Genomic DNA, 27,195 nt, shown 5'->3' with positions numbered 1-27,195 from the left:
GGCATAGAAAGAAAGGAGGAGGTGAGACAATACATTTGCAACTTTTTAAAAGGTTGCAATTAATGAATCTGCCACAAACATCTGAGTCACAAAACCCATGTCCACAATGGCAGAAAAAGAAGGATAAGTGAAAGTTAGGGTGTGTGCACACGCTGCGGATTGGGGTGCGGATTTATCTGCAGCTTTTCTGCGGGTTTCCCCTGCGGTTGACACCTGCCATGGAGCAGATGCCAAACCGCAGCGGAATCCGCACAAAGAATTGACATGCTGCGGTTTTGAAACTGCAGCAATTCCGCACCGTGTGCACTGCGGTTTTCTTTTTCCATTGATTTTAATGGTACTGTACACCGCAGCAGAAACTGCTGCGGATCCGCAGGACCAAAACCGCTGCGGATACGCAGCAGAATCTGTAGCGTGTGCACACACCCTGAGGCTAAGTGCACACGCTGCGGATTGGTCTGCATATTTTTATCTGCGGAACCGCAGGTAAAACCGCAGGGAAAATGACCTGCGGTTTTACCTGCGGATTGGCCTGCGGTTTATCACCTCTACAATGGAGGAGATGGTAAACCGCAGCAGAATCTGCAGAAAAGAAGTCACATGTCATTTCTTTCTGCGGATTCAAAACCGCAGCTTTTCCGCAGTTAAAAATGCGCAGCATGTGCACAGCAGAATGTAAATCTCAGACTTACATGCTACCGTACACTGTCTGCAGAACTGCTGCAGTTCCGCTGCGGCCAAAACCGCAGCGTGTGCACATAGCCTGAGGCTTCAAAATAGGCAAAACTTAAAAGAATTTGACAAAAATGAAAAGACTGACGTAGTGAAGAAGATGAAACATAGCAGCCAATGCAACAGTGAATCGGCCATTTCAGTCTATCAGCTTCTTGCACTGTAGCGGCACATTTTAGAGTAAGGCTATGTTCGCACATTGAATTTTTTCTGCAAGCAAAACCTGCTCTCTTGGCAGTAAAGAAGCTGCTTAAAAAAAAGCAGGTTTTGCTGCATTTTTATTGTCTCTTATGCATGTTGATATTGCATAGTTTAGAGCCCCACCCACCAAAAAAAACCGATGCAATTTCCTTATGGGGGTTTTTTTTGCAGTAAAAATGTAAACTAAAGTTTGCAGTAAAAAAAAAAAAAAAAAAAAAATGCAGCATGTGAACATAGCCTAAGAATATTTATGCAATTTTTGCAAAATGCAGAAAAGGCCTTGTATATATCTAACTGCGACCGCAATATATAATTTAGATTGTGAGCCCCATCGGGGACAGTGATGATGATGTGTGCAAACTGTAAAGCGCAGCGGAATATGTTAGCGCTATATAAAAATAAAGATTTATTTTTATTTATTTAATATAAGCAGATAGCTGAGAGTCCCGGGACAGGAACCCTTCAAGTCTAAGTGCGGCCTGGAGCACTAATGTGGTCACCATTCACTGTGATTGCGAGGCTTCAGCGAGACAAGCGCTTTAATCATTGCACAAACCCCAAACCGCCCTCTAATGATGGTGAGCACAAGCAGACTCCTGCTCTCCCCCCCCCCCCCCCCCATCAAAAAAATCATTGCATACAACCGGGGGCTGAAATCAGGTATAATTAGGAGCGACGGAAACCTAAGCCATGATGATACAACATCTGGATGATATTTGTTCTGCGCGCTGGAGAATGTGCTGTCGGCCATGTTTAGCGCTTTCTGCAGCTCACGGGTTGCATTACAGAACTGTTCGTAATACTTTTTACCCCCCCCCCCAAGTCTATTTGAGACGGGTATTTATGTTTGTCATGTTTTTCAGAAAACAAACCTCTAAATTAAAAGTAAACTTTAAAGGCGAACCCTTACTAATGTCTGGGGCGTCAGAAACCCGTCTGCGGGTTCATGGAGCGGCATGGTAACCCAGTCTGGTGACCAAGATAAGCGGATACAAGACATGCAAGGCGCCGCTGATCGTGACGTTCCCGGCTCTCCTGATGGATCAAGAATTGCATATATCGGAGGATGAAGACACGCTGCCTACTGCTCCGTAATACCGAAGCATGGGGACTCCATGTGCCGCCATATACACAATTTTTTTTTTTTTGTCTGCGTCCATCTCATGTCTATAGGATGAGCCTAGACGCTCTAGTATCTCCTAAGGAGAAAGAAAGGATCAAAAATGGCGACAGATCGGTGAAATCTTTTGGCGATATTGGTGGGAGGCAGACGCATTTTTATTATTAATTTAATCTATTTTTTTATTATTTTTTTAATAGTCCTAGGTTAATAAAAATGTATTTATATATTAAAAAGAGAGTCAAAAGTTTCTCCATGCCATCCAGGGTTGAGTCAATGCGGTTCACGGTGATTTCTGAGCCGTCAGCTTTTCAGTCCCAGCGCAGCTTAAGAGACAAAACGACTCTGACATATTTGGATTTTCGGCTGTTAATAATTCACCCTGACTAGCTAGGATTTCTGCGAGAAGCCAGCGGTGAAGGAGGACAGCTAATTACCCGCCAATCCACCTTGCCGCAGCGCGCTGGCGCAACTTTTATCTACGCAGGACAGCTGCACGAGCGCGTTTGAAGTGAAAATGTCACTGTTGCCTAATGCAGGCAGACTTACATCACTAATGATGGCTCACACTTTGAAGACGGGACTCAAAGCCTAATTAAAAATTCTAATTCTGTCTCCTCCGCGCCGCTCGTTTGAACTGCCTTTCCACTTGGAGCACTTTCAAAAAAAATAAATAAATAAAAAACAAACATTTTTCCTCTTTATTTATTTATTTTTTTAATGTTACATGCATGAAACCAAAAATGTCCAAGTAAAATGAAACAGGAAAAAAAAAAAAACGACAAGAGTCTTTTGCTTTCACAGCGTCTCTCCGGGGAGGATTGTGGTTGGAGCGAGCCCAGAAGACCATCGTCTTGCACGCAGCAGGAATTGCGCTGGACGATTTTTACGACATCGAGTATCTGTCCCGGGACAGGATAGGTAATATCAGCCGTCTGCAGGGGAGGCGCACATTCTTCTGGGGGTCACCAAGTCAGGAGAGTGAGGCCTACTGGTGCACAGTGGACTTCAGACAAAGGTCTCCAAAAACTAATGACAAATACATTTTTTTTTTTTTTTTAAGAAATTTTGGCCAAGCAGAGTAGGGTCAGAAATCTTTGGAATTACAAAAAGTAAAACACAAATATGTATTATAATATTATGCCAAATAATACCGCCAAACAATGCTCAGATATTACCAACCCAGTGTCCAGCTACAGGTCCCTTTAGGCTGTGATCAGACGGGCGTATTTCACGGTCCGTAACATGACAGCGGATCACCAATCCTGAAGTTAAAACCTCATGGGCATCTGGTATGGAGACCCTCAGTCAGTCCAGGCAATGCGGATAATATTGGGCAGCATGGAGGCTGGGGCTAGCACTACACAGGGTGGCTCGGGGGCTAGCACTGCACAGGGTGGCTCGGGGGCTAGCACTGCACAGGGTGGCTCGGGGGCTAGCACTGCACAGGGTGGCTCGGGGGCTAGCACTGCACAGGGTGGCTCGGGGGCTAGCACTGCACAGGGTGGCTCGGGGGCTAGCACTACACAGGGTGGCTCGGGGGCTAGCACTACACAGGGTGGCTCGGGGGCTAGCACTACACAGGGTGGCTCGGGGGATAGCACTACACAGGGTGGCTCGGGGGATAGCACTACACAGGGTGGCTCGGGGGATAGCACTACACAGGGTGGCTCGGGGGATAGCACTACACAGGGTGGCTCGGGGGATAGCACTACACAGGGTGGCTCGGGGGATAGCACTACACAGGGTGGCTCGGGGGATAGCACTACACAGGGTGGCTCGGGGGATAGCACTACACAGGGTGGCTCGGGGGATAGCACTACACAGGGTGGCTCGGGGGATAGCACTACACAGGGTGGCTCGGGGGATAGCACTACACAGGGTGGCTCGGGGGATAGCACTACACAGGGTGGCTCGGGGGATAGCACTACACAGGGTGGCTCGGGGGATAGCACTACACAGGGTGGCTCGGGGGATAGCACTACACAGGGTGGCTCGGGGGATAGCACTACACAGGGTGGCTCGGGGGATAGCACTACACAGGGTGGCTCGGGGGATAGCACTACACAGGGTGGCTCGGGGGATAGCACTACACAGGGTGGCTCGGGGGATAGCACTACACAGGGTGGCTCGGGGGATAGCACTACACAGGGTGGCTCGGGGGATAGCACTACACAGGGTGGCTCGGGGGATAGCACTACACAGGGTGGCTCGGGGGATAGCACTACACAGGGTGGCTCGGGGGATAGCACTACACAGGGTGGCTCGGGGGATAGCACTACACAGGGTGGCTCGGGGGATAGCACTACACAGGGTGGCTCGGGGGATAGCACTACACAGGGTGGCTCGGGGGATAGCACTACACAGGGTGGCTCGGGGGATAGCACTACACAGGGTGGCTCGGGGGATAGCACTACACAGGGTGGCTCGGGGGATAGCACTACACAGGGTGGCTCGGGGGATAGCACTACACAGGGTGGCTCGGGGGATAGCACTACACAGGGTGGCTCGGGGGATAGCACTACACAGGGTGGCTCGGGGGATAGCACTACACAGGGTGGCTCGGGGGATAGCACTACACAGGGTGGCTCGGGGGATAGCACTACACAGGGTGGCTCGGGGGATAGCACTACACAGGGTGGCTCGGGGGATAGCACTACACAGGGTGGCTCGGGGGATAGCACTACACAGGGTGGCTCGGGGGATAGCACTACACAGGGTGGCTCGGGGGATAGCACTACACAGGGTGGCTCGGGGGATAGCACTACACAGGGTGGCTCGGGGGATAGCACTACACAGGGTGGCTCGGGGGATAGCACTACACAGGGTGGCTCGGGGGATAGCACTACACAGGGTGGCTCGGGGGATAGCACTACACAGGGTGGCTCGGGGGATAGCACTACACAGGGTGGCTCGGGGGATAGCACTACACAGGGTGGCTCGGGGGATAGCACTACACAGGGTGGCTCGGGGGATAGCACTACACAGGGTGGCTCGGGGGATAGCACTACACAGGGTGGCTCGGGGGCTAGCACTACACAGGGTGGCTCGGGGGCTAGCACTACACAGGGTGGCTCGGGGGCTAGCACTACACAGGGTGGCTCGGGGGCTAGCACTACACAGGGTGGCTCGGGGGCTAGCACTATACAGGGTGGCTCGGGGGCTAGCACTATACAGGGTGGCTCGGGGGCTAGCACTATACAGGGTGGCTCGGGGGCTAGCACTATACAGGGTGGCTCGGGGGCTAGCACTATACAGGGTGGCTCGGGGGCTAGCACTATACAGGGTGGCTCGGGGGATAGCACTATACAGGGTGGCTCGGGGGATAGCACTATACAGGGTGGCTCGGGGGCTAGCACTATACAGGGTGGCTCGGGGGCTAGCACTATACAGGGTGGCTCGGGGGCTAGCACTATACAGGGTGGCTCGGGGGCTAGCACTATACAGGGTGGCTCGGGGGCTAGCACTATACAGGGTGGCTCGGGGGATAGCACTATACAGGGTGGCTCGGGGGCTAGCACTATACAGGGTGGCTCGGGGGCTAGCACTATACAGGGTGGCTCGGGGGCTAGCACTATACAGGGTGGCTCGGGGGCTAGCACTATACAGGGTGGCTCGGGGGATAGCACTATACAGGGTGGCTCGGGGGCTAGCACTATACAGGGTGGCTCGGGGGCTAGCACTTTACAGGGTGGCTCGGGGGCTAGCACTATACAGGGTGGCTCGGGGGCTAGCACTATACAGGGTGGCTCGGGGGCTAGCACTATACAGGGTGGCTCGGGGGCTAGCACTATACAGGGTGGCTCGGGGGCTAGCACTATACAGGGTGGCTCGGGGGCTAGCACTATACAGGGTGGCTCGGGGGCTAGCACTGCAGCCTTGCAGAGCTGGGATCCTGTGTTTAAATTCCACCAAGGACAACATCCGCAAGGAGTTTGTATGTTCTCCCTGTGTTTGTGTGGGTTTCCTCCCACATTCCAAAGACATACTGATAGGGAATCTAGATTGTGAGTCCCAATGGGGACAGTGATGATAATCTCTATACAGCGTAGGGAAAATAATGGTGCTACACAAGAGTAATGTACAGTTTGTGATATACGCCAGTCTGAACCCGGCTTTAGATGGGCAGATTTCTGGGCATCACAAGAGAACCAATGATGACACACATTGGCCGGTCTCGCTTTATGGCTTTTTTTTTTTTACATTGCTACACCGGCCAATAATCAGGTAAAAGTGATATTAGAATATAAGCCTGTGTGAAACGGGCCTTACAAAGGTTTTCTTACAAGGGTAGGTAAATTGTTGACAACAAGTGCTAATCGATGATATAGAAATTGATCTTTGCGTTATTTGTAAGATCGTTTTCCATCTGTTTCTTTAACAGTATGGGTGCAAAAAAAAGGAAAAAAACCCATATACTCATTCATCTGCCGCTCTGGCCGAGTCTTCCCTCCTTCCCTTTCAGGGCGGTCGGCGCTTAGAACAACCAGCGATTTGCCGCCGCAGTGACACGTCGATCACACCATAGGGAAAGGAGACTGGTGACGGGCACCGCCAGCAAGAGCAGGGGTGGGGGATTAGCGGATGAGTGTAAGCCTTTTCTTTGGGTATAATGGCACCATTTCTAAACTTAAAGGGAATGTGTCATCAGAAGATGCCCACCAATTTTTTTTTCTTTATGAATTACTTTTCAGAAATGTTTGATGTTCTTCTTTTACATCTCATAATGTACATTTAAAAAAATAAAAATTGAGTAATTTTGCAGTTTTCACATTGACCTCCAGGGTGGGTTTAGGCACATACTTGCTGCCCTTTCAGTCTTAAGCGGGAGTCACACACAGCAATCTCGCTAGCGAGATCGCTGCTGAGTCACAACTTTTGTGACGTAACAGCGATCTCACCAGCGAGATCGCTGTGTGTGACAGCGATCAGCGAGCGGCCCCCTGCCGGTATCGCTGCAAGAAACCTCTGGACTCGTCGCTGGTCTCCCGCTGGCCAGCACGCATCGCTGCGTGTGACAGGCGGGAGACCAGCGATCAGCTGTAAAAAATAATAAAAATAAAAAATATAGTTATTCTCACCTTCTGACGTCCCGCGCAGCCATCCTGCCTCTCTCCACGCTCCCAGTGATCCTTTGCACGAATGACCGCGAGACGTCGCGCTGCCGCGAGACCGTGACATTCTCGCAAAGGATTACTGGGAGCGTGGAGAGAGGCAGGATGGCTGCGCGGGACGTCGGAAGGTGAGAATAACAATATTTTTTATTTTAATTCTATTTTTTTTACAGGGATATGGCATCAGCGCTAACGAGCACAGCGATGCCGCGCGGCGTCGCTGTGCTAATCGCTGGTGAAGCTGTCTGTTTGACAGCTCACCAGCGATCACATAGCGACTTACCAGCGATCCTGACACGTTGATATCGTTGTCGGGATCGTTGGTAAGTCACTATGTGTGACTCCATCACCAGTTTTCAGCAATCTCATTATCATCAAAGACAGGATTACAATGCCCGGATAACACCTCAGCTAATAATGCTGGACTCATCATTCACAATAGGTGATATGTCACAGCTCACATGCTCCTCCTCTCTGCACAAGCTCATTAGATCTATGCTTCAATGCAAAAGAAAGGGTCAGAGTCTATCCATTGTGGTTAAGATATATGTGGATTTCCTGAAATAACAGGGAGTTAATTTCTTAAAAAAAAAAAAAGCAGCAGTGGCCAGTGAGAAAATTGCAAGATTATCGATATAAAAAAATAATAATAATTGCAAATACAAAAAACTTATTAAGGTCATTTTTTTGACGAAATATTTGTAAAGCCGATTTAAGGCCAAGTTCCAAGTTCACAGATTGAGTGTTACCTCTGCAGCAGCAAAAATGATCAGATGGTCGCCCTGCGGGCAATGGTCAAGAACGATCGTCCCCACAATCATTCAGGCAAACATCTCCCTGGGTAAATAATACCGCCACACAGTATCCAATAACAGTAACGTAGAGTGGCCAGAGGACACTTTTTTTATACACCATAATGCTGCCACCGCCCGACTAGGTCTATGAAGTGAGGGAGGAGATAGTGAAAAACTTGGGGAAATAGAAGAGCGAGGGGTCCAACTGTAAAAGTTCCACGAAAATTTTCATGCTCTGCTCTTTCATTGCTCCCGATTATCCAGTGGTTTCCGGGTGGCACAACAGAAAAACGAAGCCCTGGGCAACTGCCTATTTTGCCAACCTAAGTAATCCAACCTGGGACACAAATTTGGTGACAGCTTAAAAATTCTGTGATCATGTAAAGCATTTAAGGCCACCTCTTTCCAGGTGGACGCTTCCTGCAGCGCTGGATAAATACCTGCAGGGGATCGGCACGCTTCAAGTGTAACGTAAACAGTACGAGACGCTTCTAATCGCCGGATCAACTCGTATTTTCAGTTCATCAACTATTTCCACATCCAGTATCACAGTCATCGACCTCAATTACACAGTGCGGTCCCAGCCAACGCCAACATCAAACTGGTGTAGCAAGATGGCAGACCCCACAACCGTGCAAGACGAGGTCCCTTTAATGCAGAATCGTGCAAAGGAATCATCTCGGGAGTCAATGCAACGGCGTTAACCATTAAGATTTTTTTCTACAGTTAAAATGCAAACAGCTGCAAAACTACATGATCCCCTCAACTGGGCTATCAGCGAATAGAAACATTCTCATTTACACCTAGTAGATAAACCGTTCACAGCAACACACACCATAAAACGGTTACACTATATTCTAAACATAACAGTCATGGCCCAAAGTGTCCGCACCTCTGAGATGGTTTCAGAAAATCAAGTATTTCTCTATTTCTCCCAGAAAATTATTTCAATTGCACGTTTATTTCCTTTGTATGTATTGAACAACACACAAGAAAAAAAAAAAACACAAAAAAAAATGCAAATTGGACATAATTTCAAACAAAACTCCAAAAATGGTCCAGACAAAATTGTTTGACACCTTTTCAAAATGGTGTGTAAACAACTATCTCAAGTATGTGATGCTTGTACAATCCCACCTGTGACAAGTAACAGGTGTGGGCAATATGAAAATCACACCTGAAACCAGATATAAAGGGGAGAAGTTGACGCAATTGTCGCATAGTGTGTCTGTGTGTGCCGCACTAAGCATGGAGAACAGAAAGAGGAGACGAGAACTGTCTGAGGACTTGAGAACCAAAATTGTTGAAAAATATCAACAATCTCCGGAGATCATGATGTTCCTTTTGTCCGTAGTGCATAATATAATCAATACATTTACAACCCATGGCACTGTAGCTAATCTCCCTGAATTTAGATGGCAGAAAAAAATTGCTGAAAGGTTGCAATGCAGGACAATCCGGCTGGTGGCTAAGCAGCCCCAATCAAGTTTCAAAGAAATACATGCTGTCCTGCAGTATCGGGGGGCAACAGTTTTAGTGCAAAAAATGCATCCACATGTGAATGAAATGCTATGGCAGGAGATCCAGGAGGGCCCCACTGCTGACACAAAGACATATAAAAAAGCTAGACTGCAGTTTGCAAAATTGTACACAAGCCAAAATCCTTCTTGGAAAGAGTCTTGAGGATAGACGAGACCAAGATAGAGTTTTAAAGATAAAGCACATCATTCTATGTTTAACAAAAACAGAATGAGGACTACAATGAAAAGAACACAGTACCTACAGTCAAATATGGTGGAGGTTCAAAGATGTTTTGGGGTTGCATTTGCTGCCTCTGGCACTGGGTGCCCTGACTGTATGCAAGACATCATGAAATCTGAAGATTGTGGGTCGCACTGTAGTGCCCAGTGTTGGTAAGTTGGAATTGCGTCCTAGGTCATGGGTCTTCCAGCCGGACAATGACCCCAAACATACTTCAAGGATCCCCCATAAATGGATGAAACAAAGTGCTAGACAGTTCTCATGTGGCAGCAATGAGTTTGGATCTAAATCCCATTGATCATCTGTGGAGAGATGTTAAAATTGCTGTGATGGTGCAAAACTCCAGCCGAGAGGGGTAAGAAGCTTGTTGATGGTTACAGGAAGCGATTGATTGCAGTTATTTATTCCAAAGGGTGCAATCAAATATTAAGAGGAGAGTGACATTAATACTGTCCAGACCGTTATGGGGGTTTTATGTGAAATTATGTCCAATGTGTCTTTTTTTTTTTGTGTTCTTTCAATATATGTGATAAATTTCTGACTACCAGGGGCCCCTCTGATCACTACTGCGGGAGTCCCCTGTCCCTTTTACAATCAACTGGCAGTCACATATGCGTACCACAGCCTCACAAATTATGAGAATAGGAAGCTGAATTTTAACAACACCCCGTGTGTGATGTACTCATTCTCTGACAGCAAGCAGGGATACTGATACTGAAAAACAAGGTATTTTCGAAAGTTTTTTTGTTGTTGTTTGCTTCAGTCTCCATTGAGTCTCCTGTGCATTGCGGCAAAATTGTAGTAAACACCCAAAATGCAAACTAAAGTCTCAGTGAAACAACACGGTTGTTGTAATCCAATGGTCTTCTAATGGTTTCAGCTGCGATTTTCACAAAACCCATAAGGTGTGACCACAGCGCAAAAACGCCAGTGCAAAATCGCCCGGACAGATTTCCATTGACCACTGATTTGTCTCTCTGGTTCGCCTACATATTGCCCGGTGCAGTCAGATCTGCTGAGTGATCCTCCGTACAGCCCATAGTATCTCTATATTTGCCCATGCCAATCCTCGCCGCCCGCCACGACGGCGTGTCACGTCATTATTCCTAGCATCATAAATTATTCAGAATACCATGATGATGACACACGTACATTGTATCACAGACAGCAAGATATTTACAAAAAACTAATCTAAACCTGTTACATTGTATTAAACATTGCAAAATATCCAAAACATCTCTCGGATATTATCCCCCACACATCTGCAAAGCAGACAACAGGGCAAGGTGCGAGGTGGAAGGAGGGAGGATATTTTTTTTCTGGACAAAGGCAGATCACAGGGGGCTTATGGCACAAGGAGGGTGTGAAGTGGCAGGAAAGCTGACCACTTTGAAAGATAAAAGACCATTTGGGGCGACCCCCTGCTGGCTGCTGAGCAATGCATGCCGGCTAATCTCCAAAGCCTTTAAAACTAATTGACTTCAGTTTTCTATACAGTCCCTTTCATTTTGCTTTTATTTTGTGCTGTGAGCAAATAAGATATTATAATGGGGATGACTGGGAGGAATTACAGCCACCAGGGTGCTGGAGATTATATCATATATTACAAGCGGGATAATCAGGAGGAAGGATTATATAATACTTGCAAGTCTCCAGCCATGTGTGTGCATTTCTATACATTATTGCATCTCATAAATTTGCAGACTCATGATCTCATCTGTATTTCATGTGTGAGAGAGAGCCAGAGAGCGCCAGAGCGAGACGCAGCGAGAGCGAGCCAGAGCGAGCAGAGACGCAGAGAGAGCGAGCCAGAGCGAGCAGAGACGCAGAGAGAGCGAGCCAGAGCGAGCAGAGACGCAGAGAGAGCGAGCAGAGACGCAGAGAGAGAGCCAGAGCGAGCAGAGACGCAGAGAGAGAGCCAGAGCGAGCAGAGACGCAGAGAGAGAGCCAGAGCGAGCAGAGACGCAGAGAGAGAGCCAGAGCGAGCAGAGACGCAGAGAGAGAGCCAGAGCGAGCAGAGACGCAGAGAGAGAGCCAGAGCGAGCAGAGACGCAGAGAGAGAGCCAGAGCGAGCAGAGACGCAGAGAGAGAGCCAGAGCGAGCAGAGACGCAGAGAGAGAGCCAGAGCGAGCAGAGACGCAGAGAGAGAGCCAGAGCGAGCAGAGACGCAGAGAGAGAGCCAGAGCGAGCAGAGACGCAGAGAGAGAGCCAGAGCGAGCAGAGACGCAGAGAGAGAGCCAGAGCGAGCAGAGACGCAGAGAGAGAGCCAGAGCGAGCAGAGACGCAGAGAGAGAGCCAGAGCGAGCAGAGACGCAGAGAGAGAGCCAGAGCGAGCAGAGACGCAGAGAGAGAGCCAGAGCGAGCAGAGACGCAGAGAGAGAGCCAGAGCGAGCAGAGACGCAGAGCGAGAGCCAGAGCGAGCAGAGACGCAGAGCGAGAGCCAGAGCGAGCAGAGACGCAGAGCGAGAGCCAGAGCGAGCAGAGACGCAGAGCGAGAGCCAGAGCGAGCAGAGACGCAGAGAGAGAGCCAGAGCGAGCAGAGACGCAGAGAGCGCACCGAGATACTAAATTCATAGAAAATGTTCTCTCTGTACTTTGTATCTAAACTTATATTTTTAGAAACAAGTTACAGAGGTGAGATACACGAAAAGAAAGAAGATACATACAGAGAAGAGATACACAAAGAAATGAGATACAAGATACAATACTACAGTATATACAGAAAAAGATGAGCTATAAGATACTGAAAGATGAGATAAAAGAAACAGAGCACAAGGAGAAGATGCATAAAGAAATCTAAATACATTGAGAGAGATTTCAGCAGAGATGGACACATCGTATGTACAACCCAAGGAGGAGAGGAGCCTCTTACTATATGACATTGTATCCAAGGACCAGAGCGAACGATCACAGCTTTACTGGTGCACAGAGCATAACAAGATTTCTAACAAGATTTTGGAGAGCAGGGGACGGCCTTAACCTTCTACATCACATCCATTGGAACAAGAGCTTGACTATCAGGAAAACTGTCATTTGGACAGCATCAGAATCACAGAAAAAAAAAAAGGCCCCGAGTCATCAATTTGTCAATGTTCCTGCATAACATTGCTTTAAAATGCAAAATTTTGGAGATATTTGTAGATGGGCAAAAAAATGTAGAGACTTGACGTTTTTACGTAGGCGCCACCAACAAAAGTGGCATAAATTAATGTAATATATTCCAGGCTGCGACTGCAGAACATTTTGAGCGATGGCACAGATCTTAATGAATTTGGCGCATCTTACTGGAACGCCGTCTTCACAAAGACTTAAAATGTGCAATATGTATATTTATAAAGTAAACAGCGGCTGAAGAAACCACAGTCTAGAATATAACACGTGACGGAGGGTTATCTCCCCGCTAAGAAGCCTTGGCTGCCGCACGTCCATCGATCTTTAAATCTCTGTCACTTCCATCCCTCTCCGCCTCGTGCGATGTGCTGCAGATAAGGTGCAATGTGGAGCAGATGGAGGGGGATAAGAAACAGAATATTTCATCAGGTCAGAGGAGGGCAGCCCAAAAGTGTCACGTAACCTGGATCCTCGGCTGAATATTAAACCCTGGGATGCATGTGGTGGTGGTGGTGGTGGGAGAGGAAGTGGAGGTGGTGGGAGAGGAGGCGGTGGGAGAGCAGGAGGTGGTGGTGGGAGAGGAGGTGGTGGTGGTGGGAGAGGAGGGAGAGGAGGAGGTGGTGGTGGGAAAAGAGGAGGTGGTGGGAAAAGAGGAGGTGGTGGGAAAAGAGGAGGTGGTGGTGGGAAAAGAGGAGGTGGTGGTGGGAAAAGAGGAGGTGGTGGTGGGAAAAGAGGAGGTGGTGGTGGGAGAGGAGGTGGTGGTGGGAGAGGAGGTGGTGGTGGGAGAGGAGGTGGTGGTGGGAGAGGAGGTGGTGGTGGGAGAGGAGGTGGTGGTGGGAGAGGAGGTGGGAGAGGTGGTGGGAGAGGAGGAGGTGGTGGGAGAGGAGGAGGTGGTGGGAGAGGAGGAGGAGGTGGTGGTGGTGGTGGGAGAGGAGGTGGGATTTTTTTCCCCAATTGTTTTAAGTAAATTGAATATATCAGAAAGAGGAGGAAAGAAAAAAGTGAAAATCACAATTCAGAGATGGATGAGAGGCTGCACACGACACAAACAGGTCACTATAGACTGATAACGGCAAGAGCTACTCCGAGTACCGCAGAACACATGCCTGTCTCTCCAGTTGTGTGACTACAACCTCCATCATGCTCCAACAACCTGTAGCTTTCCAGCTGATGTGCAACAATTATCTGCCGGCTGTAATATGTGTAATATATGCGGCTCTCCAGAAGATGTGTCACTACAACTCCCAGCAGGTCATGGCAACCACAGCTGCTGCATCACTAAAAACTCCCAGCATCCCTGGACGAGCAGCAGGTTCCAAATCCACAGCAATTGGGGATTCACAGGTTGAGGATCGCTGCTACACGGCAAGGAAGAAACCCTGCAGGATCCAATTGCTGCAAATGCTGAAAACCTTCTGATACATTGTTTCTAACTATATAAAGAAAACATAAACCCATGCACAGTGATTGGCAAGATGTTCTGCAACACATACAGAAGATTATGAAGAAACAAAAAAACAAAACACTTTCTAGAAAATAACACCCCCCCTCCAAACAACCCTTGTGTAGGTATACATGTATTTGCTGTCGTCTTTTGCATTTCTTCCACCCGTTTTTCTACAAAAGCACCAAAATGGTGTAAAATAAAATAAAAAATGTATATTCACCTTCTGATCTGCCACCTCCCCTCCTAGTGCGGCCCAGGTCCCCCGCCAGTCTCTGTACATCTCCCCCCCCCCCTTTTTTTTATTACGGACATGTGACCGCTGCAGCCAATCACTGGCTGTAGCAGTGATGTGATGGCAGTAGTTGTGGCAAGTGATTGGCAGTAGCTGTCACGTCTGTCCCCATTGGAAGAGTAAGCACGGGGGTCCCGCAGCTCTAGGAGTGGAGGGGGGGAATATACATTATTTTATACCTTACTGTTCCATTAAAAACAGAGATGGACAATGAAAATCCAGAATGACACAAATATGACCGACCAATAAGAATCCAGAATCTGTCCACATGACGAGAGCAAAAGGCAGAAATAATTTATATTATTGAGGGTCTTTTCAGATGTGGACCCTCCGACCATAACAGCTATCTACAATGCAGTCACGAGGCTCCGCTACACCGCCCGATATCCGACCAGTCTCTATCCGATCCGATCAATATCAATTGTGCAAATGGACGATCGATCTGATTGGATCCGTCTACCGATCACAATGATCTGACCGATATCCGACCGATCGCGTTATTACTGGGAACACAAACCTTCACAGAGACTAGATCACAAGAAAAAAGGAGACCTAGATCCGTCGCCACAATATAAATCTGCCAGTAATTGATCCAGATCCAACTGTAAGTGATCACATTGGCCGGAAACCGATCCGATCGCCCGATCTCATATTCAGTCTCCGATCAATGCACGTTCCGAGTGCCGATCCCACCAGATCGCCTCTGACCCCGCGATCCCTACGGCTGCTGCTTACTGCGCCTTCATCCATCGCTGCAACGTTCCCCTCGCGGCCCCCGATGTCGGGAGATGGCCACAACAACGCCACAATTCCCGACCACCGGAACAAAGATGTAACTTCTGTATCCGATGGGATCAAGAGCGCGGACGCGGAAATCATTGTGACGAGAGCTCCGAAAACCAGAGATTTACCCGAAACCTTCAGATATGAGGAGACGATAAGTGACCCCCTCATTTACCACAGAAGATACAATGTATCAACGAGAAGACATAACTTGTGTCATTAATAACATGCAGAGGCCCCCCACATACACCCAGAGCCCCCCCACACCCACACCAAGAGCCCCCACACCCACACCAAGAGCCCCCCCACACACATACACCCAGAGCCCCCCCACACACACACACCCAGAGCCCCCCCACACACACACACCCAGAGCCCCCCCACACACACACCAAGAGCCCCCCCACACACACACCAAGAGCCCCCCCCATACACCCAGAGCCCCCACACACACACACACACCAAGAGCCCCCCACACACACCCAGAACCCCCCCACACACACACCAAGAGCCCCCCCACACACATACACCCAGAGCCCCCACACACATACACCCAGAGCCCCCACACACATACACCCAGAGCCCCCACACACATACACCCAGAGCCCCCACACACATACACCCAGAGCCCCCACACACACACACCCAGAGCCCCCACACACACACACCCAGAGCCCCCACACACACACACCCAGAGCCCCCACACACACACACCCAGAGCCCCCACACACACACACCCAGAGCCCCCACACACACACACCCAGAGCCCCCACACACACACACCCAGAGCCCCCACACACACACACCCAGAGCCCCCACACACACACACCCAGAGCCCCCACACACACACACCCAGAGCCCCCACACACACACACCCAGAGCCCCCACACACACACACCCAGAGCCCCCACACACACACACCCAGAGCCCCCACACACACACACCCAGAGCCCCCACACACCCACACCAAGAGCCCCCACACATACACCCAGAGCCCCCCCCACACCCACACCAAGAGCCCCCACACATACACACCAAGAGCCCCCCAGAGCCCCCCACACACCAAGAGCCCCCCCCCACACCCCCATAGCCCCCCCACACACACCCCCGGAGCCCCCCACACACACCCCCGGAGCCCCCCCAGACCCGGAGCCCCCCACACACACTCCCATAGCCCCCCCACACTCCCAGAGCCCCCCCACACTCCCAGAGCCCCCCCCCATACACCCAGAGGCCCCCCCACACACACCCGGAGCCCCCCCAGAGCCCCCCCACACCCCCATAGCCCCCCCACACCCCCATAGCCCCCCCAGACCCGGAGCCCCCGCTCACCTGCATGGTGTGCACCCCCAGCTCCTCCGCCGCCAGCCTCCGCATGTGAGCGGCCAGCAGCTGCGCCTCGTCCAGGATGGAGACGTCGGGCTCCGGCCGGGCAGGTGTCCAGAGCGCGGCGGCCGCGGAGCAGAGGACAAGCAGCGCCCCCGGCCCCATCCTCCTCCTCCGAGCTCCGCTCCAAACTTCTGCGCTCTCAGCCCAAAGTTCCCAGCGGCGCCGGCCGGGACCCTGACCGGGGCATCAGAGGCTCGGGGGCTCCGGGGACCGCGCTCTGCAGGCGGAGGACGTCACGGCGGATCCCGGGCGGCTCGTACACTCCAGGTCTGCCGGAGTCCCGGAGAAAGTGCGAGCAGAGGCGGAGAGAGGAGGCGGGGAAATCACGGCCCGACACTGAAACCAGGGGGGGGAGGCTGCCCTCTGGCGGCTCAGGAGGCGACTACACCCGGGAGCGCACAGGGGAGGGGGGCAGAGAAAGGGGGTGCACAGGGGCACAGAGAAAGGGGGTGCTCAGAGGACAAGGAGGGCAGGTGAAGAGGGTGCACAGAGGAGGGGGGACAGAAAAAAGGATGCACAGAGGAGAAGGGGGCAGAGAAAGGGGGTACACAGAGGAGGAGGGGGATAGAAAAAGGGGTGCACAGAGGAGTGGGATAGAAAAAGGGGTGCACAGAGGAGAAGTGGGTCAGACAAAGGGGTGCACGGGAGGAAGGGCGAAGAAAAGGGGGGGACAGAGAAATGGGTGCACAGAGGATGAGGACAGAGAAAGGAGCACAGGGGAGAAGGGGGACAGAGAAATGGGTGCACAGATGAGGGAGAAATAGAAAGGGGTGGGGAGGAGGAGGACAGAGAAAGGGGCGCCACAGGGAGGAAGGAGACAGAGAAAGGGGTGTACAGGGCAGGAAGGGGCACAGAGAATGAATGGTACATAGGGCAGGAAGGGGCACAGAAAAAGAAGTACACAGGGCAAGAGGAGTGCATACAACGAGGGACACATGGCAGGCAAGGGCGCAGAGAAAGGGGTACAAAGGGCAGGGGGGCACATAGAAAGGAACACAGGACAGCAGGGAGCACAGGGAAAGAAGTGATACACTGGTCATGGAGCACAGAGAAAGGACAGTAGGAGGCAAAGAGAAAGGGGTACTAAGAGCAAGAGGGGGCACAGAAAAAATAGATACACAGGGCAGGAAGAGGCCCATAGAAAGGGGTTCAAGGGTAGGACGGGACAGAAAAAGAGGTACACATGGCTGCAAGGGGCACATAGAAAGGGGTACACAGTACAGGAGGGGGCATAAAGGGGTACACAAAGTAGGTGAAGGAAGCACAGTAAATAAGGTACACAAGGCAAGAGGGGGCACGGAGAAAGTGGTGCATAGAGCAGAAGGAGGGAAGAGAAAGACGGAAACAGTGCAGGATAGGGCACAGAGAAAGGCTACACAGGGCAGAAGGGGGGAGAGAAAGAGGGGTACACAGGGTGAGATGGCACAGAAAGAGGAGGTACACGGCAGAAGGGGACAAAAAGTGGTACACAGGCAAGAGGAGAACACAGGGCAGGAGGGAGAAAGAGAGGTACACAGTGTTAGGAATCTGTGTCCTGCCATACTAATGCAGAGATCCAGATCCTCACATTCATCTCCAGAGGCTAAGTCCTTTCTGCCAGCTTGTGAGCATGCTCCTGGAATGAGCTCCCATTGGAGTTCAGGGGTCAGGTGCTCAGGTCCTGCTCCTGATTCCATTGGTTCAGCTCAGGTCTCTGGAGATTTCCGGAAGGTCCCAGTCACTATAAAAAGTGCACATGGCCGTTATGCCATGCGCTAGTATTTTCTGATACTTGCTGCTGTATGTCTGTTGATGGATGCTTGGTCTGGTGTATGACTTATTATGAAACCCCTTCCCTCGGTTATTATGAGTGTGAGTGATTGGGTCAGCCAGTAGCATCGCTAGCGCCAGCGCGCTCAAGCTTCAGCCATCTCAGCAGCAAAGCGTCCTGCATCGCGCTTGCGTTATTGCGGTTGCAGACTTCTGTGGCGTTCGCAGTTGCGACGCCGTGCACACGCTCATTCACGGTAAGTCCGTTTAGTTGTAGTGCCACTTTAACTACTCCTGTGCTCGGATACCGTACGTGTGTCCCTGTGCGTTTAACAGGCTCAGCGTTACCTTTTCTTTATTATTTTTCTGTGCAGCTCTGTGTCCCATAACAGAGACTGTCGCTTCTGCACTTGGGTGATTTAGATCCCAGTGCACACAACCGCTGTAGTGCACTGCCTCCCTTAGCAACGGTTTTGCAATCTGCCGCACGGTGGACCCCGAGGGGCGAAGGCACTTTAATTATTTTTTTTAGTGCCTTCCACCACTCATAACACACAGTGAGAGGGCAGAGAGAGAGGTACACAGGGCAGAAGGGGACACATAAAAAAGGGGTACACAGGCAAGAGGAGAACACATGGCAGGAGGGGCACCGAGAAAGAGGGGTACACAGGGGGCACACATTAAGAGGGGAGCACAGGGTAGGAGGGTATACTGAAAGAGGTACACATCAGGAAAGGGTACAAAAATACGGCTACACAGGGTAGGAGGGGCAGAGAAAAAGAGAAATACAGGGAAGGAGGGGCACAGAACGAGGGGTACACAGGGCAGGAAGGGACGCAGATAATGAGTGGGGACACAGTGCAAACTGGGCAGAGATAAAGAAGGGAGCACAGAGAAGATATAAATATGGGTTCACAAATCGGAAGGAGCAGAGATCAAGAGGGTATAGGGGACAAAGATAAAGTGGGTACATGAGGTACCAGGGAAAGGAGAACAAAGTGGTCACAGAGCTGTTTACAGGGCAGGAGGGTCAGAGATAAGAGGAGGACACCGGGCCTAGTAATGATAATGAGGGGTACAGGATACAGGGGGCACATGAGGAGCAGAGATAAACAGCAATGGTAATAACAGTGAGGATATAATGATTGCCCCCCCATACATCAGCACTGCCCCCCCATACATCAGAAAAAGAAATATGATGTCATTGGAATCACTGAAACTTAGTGGGACAATACACATGATTGGAATACAAGACTAGAAGGATACAACTTATTTGCAAGAAACAGACTTGATAAACGAGGAGGTGGTGTCGCATTGTATGTTAGAAACGCATATATCTGCACAGAGATCCAAGCTTCAGAGACTGGGAGTTCTGTGGAGACTGTTTGGGTAAGAATACAAGGACAGAACAATGGAAAGGACACCATTGTAGGCATTTACTACAGGCCGCCTGTGCAAGCTGAAGATATGGATGAACTCTTAATGCATCAAATGGCCAAGTTCTCCAAAAAATATGACATAGTTGTCATGGGAGATTTCAACTATCCAGACATTTGTTGGGAATCTCTCTCAGGCAAAACTAACAGGTCAAGGAAATTCTTATCCTCTCTTGCTGACAACTTTATCTTCCAAAAGGTAAGGGAGAAAACAAGGGGAACTGCTACCTTGGATCTAATCCTTATAAACAGGGAGGAAATGGTTGAGGAGGTAAAAGTGGCTGGGACCCTAGGAGGTAGCGACCATGATATTTTGGATAACTAGAGGAGGAAGACCTGTGAAGACTCAGACGTCAAGGTTAGATTTCAGAAAGGCAGATTTTAAGTGATTCAGAAAAAGAATTGGAGCGATCCAATGGCTGGATATCCTTAAGGACAAAAATGTCCAGGAAGGATGGGAAATCTTGAAAAATGAAATTCTCACAGCACAATTGTTAACAATTCCGAAAAAAGGGAAGAATAGGAAGCATTTAAGAAAACCAGGATGGATGAACACAGAACTTAAGCACATGCTAAAAAGGAAGAAAGAAATGTTTATAAAGTGGAAAGAGGGAGGCATATCTAAAGAAAAATATAATGCTGTCTGCAGAACCTGCAGGGCACAAATCAGATTACCTAAAGCTGACAATGAATTGAGGCTTGCAAGAGACGTCAAAAGCAATAATAAAGGATTTGGGGGATATGTCAAAAGTAAAAGAAAAGTCAAAGATGCTATAGGATTTTTACAGGATGAAAATGATGAAATGGTAAGACAGGATGTTGAGAAGGCCGAACTTTTAAATTCCTATTTTGCATCTGTTTTCTCTCAGAAAGGAAATGTAACATCAACTGTTCTTCACTGTCCTATAAAGGGAATAGAAGAATCCAGGATATCTATAAACACAAATATAGTGAGGATACACTTAGCTAACCTAAATTAATTCAAGTCTCCAGGTCCAGATGAATTACACCCCAGAGTACTGAAAGAGATAGCAGAAGAAATTTTTGAACCCCTCTCCATAATCTTTGAAAATTCTTGGAGAACAGGAGAAGTGCCAGAAGACTGGAGAAGAGCAAATGTTGTTCCTATCTTCAAAAAGGGGAAGAAGGTGGACCCAGGCAACTATAGGCCGGTGAGTCTGACTTCTATACCAGGAAAGATCTTTGAACAAATTATTAAACAACATGTATCTCAGTACCTGGATAAGAATGAAGTGATTAAACAGAGTCAGCATGGGTTTGTAACTAATAAGTCATGTCAGACTAACTTAATTTCCTTCTATGACGGAATCACTGATTGGGTGGATCAAGGAAATGCTGTAGATATAGTATATCTTGACTTCAGCAAAGCATTTGACAAAGTATCTCATACAATCCTTATTGAAAAAATGACTAAGTATGGAATGGACAAGGCAACTGTTAGGTGGATTCAAAACTGGCTTAGTGATCGGACCCAAAGAGTGGTCGTAAATGGCTGCACATCCAGTTGGAAGAATGTCTCAAGTGGGGTACCACAGGGCTCTGTCCTGGGCCCTGTATTGTTCAACATCTTTATCAACGATTTAGATGAAGGAATTGAGGGTAAACTGATTAAATTTGCTGATGACACAAAGCTAGGAGGGATAGCTAATACCAGAGAAGAGAGAGAGGATTCAAAAAGATATAAATAAACTGGAGAAGTGGGCAGCAACTAACAGAATGGTTTTTAACAGGGAAAAATGCAAAGTACTACATCTGGGCAATAAAAATGAAAAAAGCATATACAGAATGGGAGGAATAGGGCTAAGCAACAGCACATGTGAAAAAGACTTGGGTATACTAATAGATCACAGCCTGAATATGAGTCAACAGTGTGATGCAGCGGCAAAAAAGGCAAATGCAATTTTAGGATGTATTAACAGAAGCATACAGTCTAGATCACGTGAAGTCATTATTTCCCTCTACTCCTCTTTGGTCAGACCTCATCTGGAATATTGTGTCCAGTTTTGGGCACCACATTTTAAAAAAGACATCAACAAACTGGAGCAAGTTCAGAAAAGAGCGACCAGAATGGTGACCGGTCTGCAAACCCTGTCTTATGAGGAAAGGTAGCATGATTTGGGATTGTTTAGCATGCAAAAGAGAAGACTGAGAGGAGACTTAATAGCTGTCTACAAATATCTCAAGGGCTGTCACATTGTAGTAGGATCATCTTTATTCTCATTTGCACCAGGAAAGACTAGAAGTAACTGAATGGGAGGAGACACAGATTAGATATAAGAAAAAAACTTTTTGAAAGTTAGAGTGATAAATGAATGGAACAAGCTGTCACAAGAGGTGGTGAGTTCTCCTTCAATAGAAGTCTTCAAACAGAGGCTGGACAGATATCTGTCTGGGATGATTTAGCGAATCCTGCTTTGAGCAGGGGGTTGGACCAGATGACCCAGGAGGTCCCTTCCAACTCTACGATTCTATGATTTTATGATCAGCACTGCCCCCTCCATACATCAGCACTGCCCCCTCCATACATCAGCACTGCCCCCCTGTGATGAAGGAGCAGCCGCCATCTTGGATATGGGGCCTAATGCTCGCCTCATGTCTGAGCTTGGCCTGTCCATTTTGGTCTGAGTTCACAAGAATTGCTGGGAGCTAACTGCTCCTATTCCCCCCCCCCCTCAGGGCCTGTAAGCATATTGAAGAAAACAGGATTTAGTGCTCCATTGTTGAATAGCAAGGTCTTTTAGTATGATAATGAGATAAAGCCAAAGCAGAACTTCAAAGCTTGAGTAGGAGCCACGCCAACATGGGGCAGGAAGGTGCCTGGGGGCCTCAATTAGAATATACCTGTCAGCTGGACACAGAAATACACATCCATTGTCTCTCCCAGCCTCTTCGACTCCATCCTAGGATCATGGATTATGAGCACACCTTTCGAGTTATAGACTCATAAAAAATATCCCCGTGACCCTGATGAAATCGCGCATCTGGCAGTGCGACTCCTGAGTCGGTGAGGGCTCTGGGACCTGAGATATAGAGATTGGGTCGCTGTGGAGGGCTAATGTGGCCATGTTTGCTCTCCACACGACAGGCAAAACAAACCGCATTCACTGGCACCTCTCGTGTCCTGATGAGATCATGCTGTAGAAAGTTACCCCCTTTCTTAGATATTGGGAATAAGTTCTGCAGGGAGCTAAAGGGTGGAGATTATTAGCCCACCCTCTGACACAGGGGGAGGAACCCAGCATGCTTAAAAACTAGCAGCACATGAGAGAGACACTCTCTCACAGAAGAACCAGACGATGATGATCTAAGAAGGAACTAGGGACAGATCTGCCAAGGGGAGCAGCGGCCCGCGCTTTGGGGTCTGTCCGGCAACTAAGATTCTTGTACCTGTGGACTGCAGAGCTCCCGGCACCCACGTGCAACCTACAATCTGGTAAATTGACCTCCAGCTTAATATCTCTGTCTTGCACCCTTATTGTTATATTTTACTCTGACTGCAAATCCACTGTAATTCCATTGTATAGCTTACTGTCTATTTCTGTAATTATCTAGTGCGCCCTTAAGGCAATTAAACCATAAAATTAATCTTGGGCTGATGCTTTTACTCTGATTACGAATCTTAGAATACCCAGCGGGTAACAGGACATCCTCCCCAGCGGCCATTTGCTCTAGGTGCAGTTCCCTTACTGACCTGAGAGACAAAGGGGGCACCAGAGAGCTGTGCCTGTGTAGTTATGTCACATTGGTGATGTGGGAGGAGCTGGTCCTGTCCTCCACACCCCCCATATATCAGCACTGCCCCCCCATACATCAGCACTTCCCCCATACATCATCACTGCCTCCCATACATCAGCACTACCCCCATACATCACTGCCCCCCCATATATCAGTACTGCCCCCCATACAGTGGTTGGCTGGCACTTTTCAGCCTGGGGGGCAATCACAAGGCAGTGGCCCTCGAGTTGCGGTGGCCCTCACATCACCTGCTTATCTCTGGCCATTGCATTAAAGCAACAGATAACAGGCTTTACAAATAGGCTGGTACGTAGATATGGGAACAGTAAGGAGCTTGCTGCATAGATGTGGGAGCAGAACTGAGCTTACTCCAGAGATATCGGAGCAGAACCGAGCTTGCTACAGAGATATCGGAGCAGAACCGAGCTTACTACAGAGATATGGGAGCAGAAACGAGCTTACTGCAGAGAAATGGGAGCAGAACCGAGCTTACTATAGAGCTATGGGATCAGAACAGAGCTTACTGCAGAGATATGGGAGCAGAACAGAGCTTAATGCAGAGATATGGGAGCAGAAACAAGCTTACTACAGAGAAATGGGAGCAGAACCGAGCTTACTGCAGAGCTATGGGATCAGAACAGAGCTTACTGAAGAGCTATGGGAGCAGAACAGAGCTTACTAAAGAAATATGGGAGCAGAACAGAGCTTACTCCAGAGATATGGGAGCAGAACAGACCTTACTGCAGAGATATGGGAGCAGAAACTAGCTTACTACAGAGAAATGGGAGCAGAACCGAGCTTACTGCAGAGCTATGGGATCAGAACAGAGCTTACTCCAGAGATATGGGAGCAGAACAGAGCTTACTGCAGAGATGTGGGAGCAGAAACTAGCTTACTACAGAGAAATGGGAGCAGAACCGAGCTTACTGCAGAGCTATGGGATCAGAACAGAGCTTACTGCAGAGATATGGGAGCAGAACAGAGCTTACTGCAGAGATATGGGAGCAGAACAGAGCTTACTGCAGAGATATGGGAGCAGAACAGAGCTTACTGCAGAGATATGGGAGCAGAACAGAGCTTACTGCAGAGATATGGGAGCAGAACAGAGCTTACTAAAGAAATATGGGAGCAGAACAGAGCTTACTAAAGAAATATGGGAGCAGAACAGAGCTTACTGCAGAGATATGGGAGCAGAACAGAGCTTACTGCAGAGATATGGGAGCAGAACAGAGCTTACTAAAGAAATATGGGAGCAGAACAGAGCTTACTCCAGAGATATGGGAGCAGAACAGAGCTTACTCCAGAGATATGGGAGCAGAACAGAGCTTACTGCAGAGATATGGGAGCAGAACAGAGCTTACTGCAGAGATATGGGAGCAGAACAGAGCTTACTGCAGAGATATGGGAGCAGAACAGAGCTTACTGCAGAGATATGGGAGCAGAACAGAGCTTACTCCAGAGATATGGGAGCAGAACAGAGCTTACTCCAGAGATATGGGAGCAGAACAGAGCTTACTCCAGAGATATGGGAGCAGAACAGAGCTTAATGCAGAGATATGGGAGCAGAAACAAGCTTACTACAGAGAAATGGGAGCAGAACCGAGCTTACTGCAGAGCTATGGGATCAGAACAGAGCTTACTGAAGAGCTATGGGAGCAGAACAGAGCTTACTAAAGAAATATGGGAGCAGAACAGAGCTTACTCCAGAGATATGGGAGCAGAACAGACCTTACTGCAGAGATATGGGAGCAGAAACTAGCTTACTACAGAGAAATGGGAGCAGAACCGAGCTTACTGCAGAGCTATGGGATCAGAACAGAGCTTACTCCAGAGATATGGGAGCAGAACAGAGCTTACTGCAGAGATGTGGGAGCAGAAACTAGCTTACTACAGAGAAATGGGAGCAGAACCGAGCTTACTGCAGAGCTATGGGATCAGAACAGAGCTTACTGCAGAGATATGGGAGCAGAACAGAGCTTACTGCAGAGATATGGGAGCAGAACAGAGCTTACTGCAGAGATATGGGAGCAGAACAGAGCTTACTGCAGAGATATGGGAGCAGAACAGAGCTTACTGCAGAGATATGGGAGCAGAACAGAGCTTACTAAAGAAATATGGGAGCAGAACAGAGCTTACTAAAGAAATATGGGAGCAGAACAGAGCTTACTGCAGAGATATGGGAGCAGAACAGAGCTTACTGCAGAGATATGGGAGCAGAACAGAGCTTACTAAAGAAATATGGGAGCAGAACAGAGCTTACTCCAGAGATATGGGAGCAGAACAGAGCTTACTCCAGAGATATGGGAGCAGAACAGAGCTTACTGCAGAGATATGGGAGCAGAACAGAGCTTACTGCAGAGATATGGGAGCAGAACAGAGCTTACTGCAGAGATATGGGAGCAGAACAGAGCTTACTGCAGAGATATGGGAGCAGAACAGAGCTTACTCCAGAGATATGGGAGCAGAACAGAGCTTACTCCAGAGATATGGGAGCAGAACAGAGCTTACTCCAGAGATATGGGAGCAGAACAGAGCTTACTAAAGAAATATGGGAGCAGAACAGAGCTTACTCCAGAGATATGGGAGTAGAACAGAGCTTACTCCAGAGACACGGGAGCAGAACTGAGCTTACTCCAGAGATATGTGAGCAGAACCGAGCTTACTACAAAGCTATGGGAGCAGAACTCAGCTTGATCAAGAGATATGGGAGCAGAACAGAGCCTACTACAGAGATATGGGCGCAAAATCGAGCTTACTACAAAGATTTGGAGCAGAACCGAGCTTAATCCAGAGATATGGGAGCAGAACTGAGCTTACTATAGAGATATGGGATATATAGTGCGATGGCCCCAGTTCCCCCATATATATATATATATATATATATATATTAGTATGATGGCCCCAGTTCTCCCCACATACCCACATATCTATTATGATGGCCCCAGTTCTCCCCACATATCTATTATGATGGCCCCAGTTCTCCCCACATATCTATTATGATGGCCCCAGTTCTCCCCACATATCTATTATGATGGCCCCAGTTCTCCCCACATATCTATTATGATGGCCCCAGTTCTCCCCACATATCTAGTATGATGGCCCCAGTTCTCCCCACATATCTATTATGATGGCCCCAGTTCTCCTCACATATCTATTATGATGGCCCCAGTTCTCCTCACATATCTAGTATGATGGCCCCAGTTCTCCCCACATATCTAGTATGATGGCCCCAGTTACATCCATATATATATAGTATAAGGGTATGGGCACACACTGCGGATTCTGCTGCGGATCCGCAGCAGATTTTGCTGCGTTGTACAGTACCTTTATTTCCTACGGAAATAAAAAAACGCTGTGCACATGCTGCGGATTTTTCCGCGCGGTTTTGCTGCGGTTTACAATCCGCAGCATGTCAATTCTTTTGTGCAGAAACGCTGCGGTTTCACACCTCATCCATTATGAGGTGTGAAACCGCAGGCAAAACCGCAGATAAATCCGCAGGACTTTAGT

General features: G+C 48.9%; 1 protein-coding gene across 1 annotated transcript in view; it reads right to left on the bottom strand.

Moving 5' to 3' along the window:
• Nucleotides 1-18,362, bottom strand: part of CACHD1 (cache domain containing 1) — a 147,813-nt gene extending 129,451 nt beyond the window's left edge. Inside the window, exon 1 of the mRNA XM_073544681.1 lies at nt 16,688-18,362. Within this exon, the coding sequence (XP_073400782.1) occupies nt 16,688-16,846 (159 nt within the window). The 5' untranslated portion in view covers nt 16,847-18,362. The remainder of the gene's footprint in view (nt 1-16,687) is intronic.
• Between the last annotated feature and the right edge of the window lie 8,833 nt (nt 18,363-27,195).

Source organism: Dendrobates tinctorius, unplaced genomic scaffold (assembly GCF_039654945.1).
Source record: "Dendrobates tinctorius isolate UK_male_01 unplaced genomic scaffold, ASM3965494v1 ptg000138l, whole genome shotgun sequence".
In the NCBI taxonomy this organism is placed as follows: domain Eukaryota; kingdom Metazoa; phylum Chordata; class Amphibia; order Anura; family Dendrobatidae; genus Dendrobates; species Dendrobates tinctorius.
Note: the sequence above shows the minus strand (reverse complement) of the source record. Positions and strands in the feature narration are given on the sequence as shown.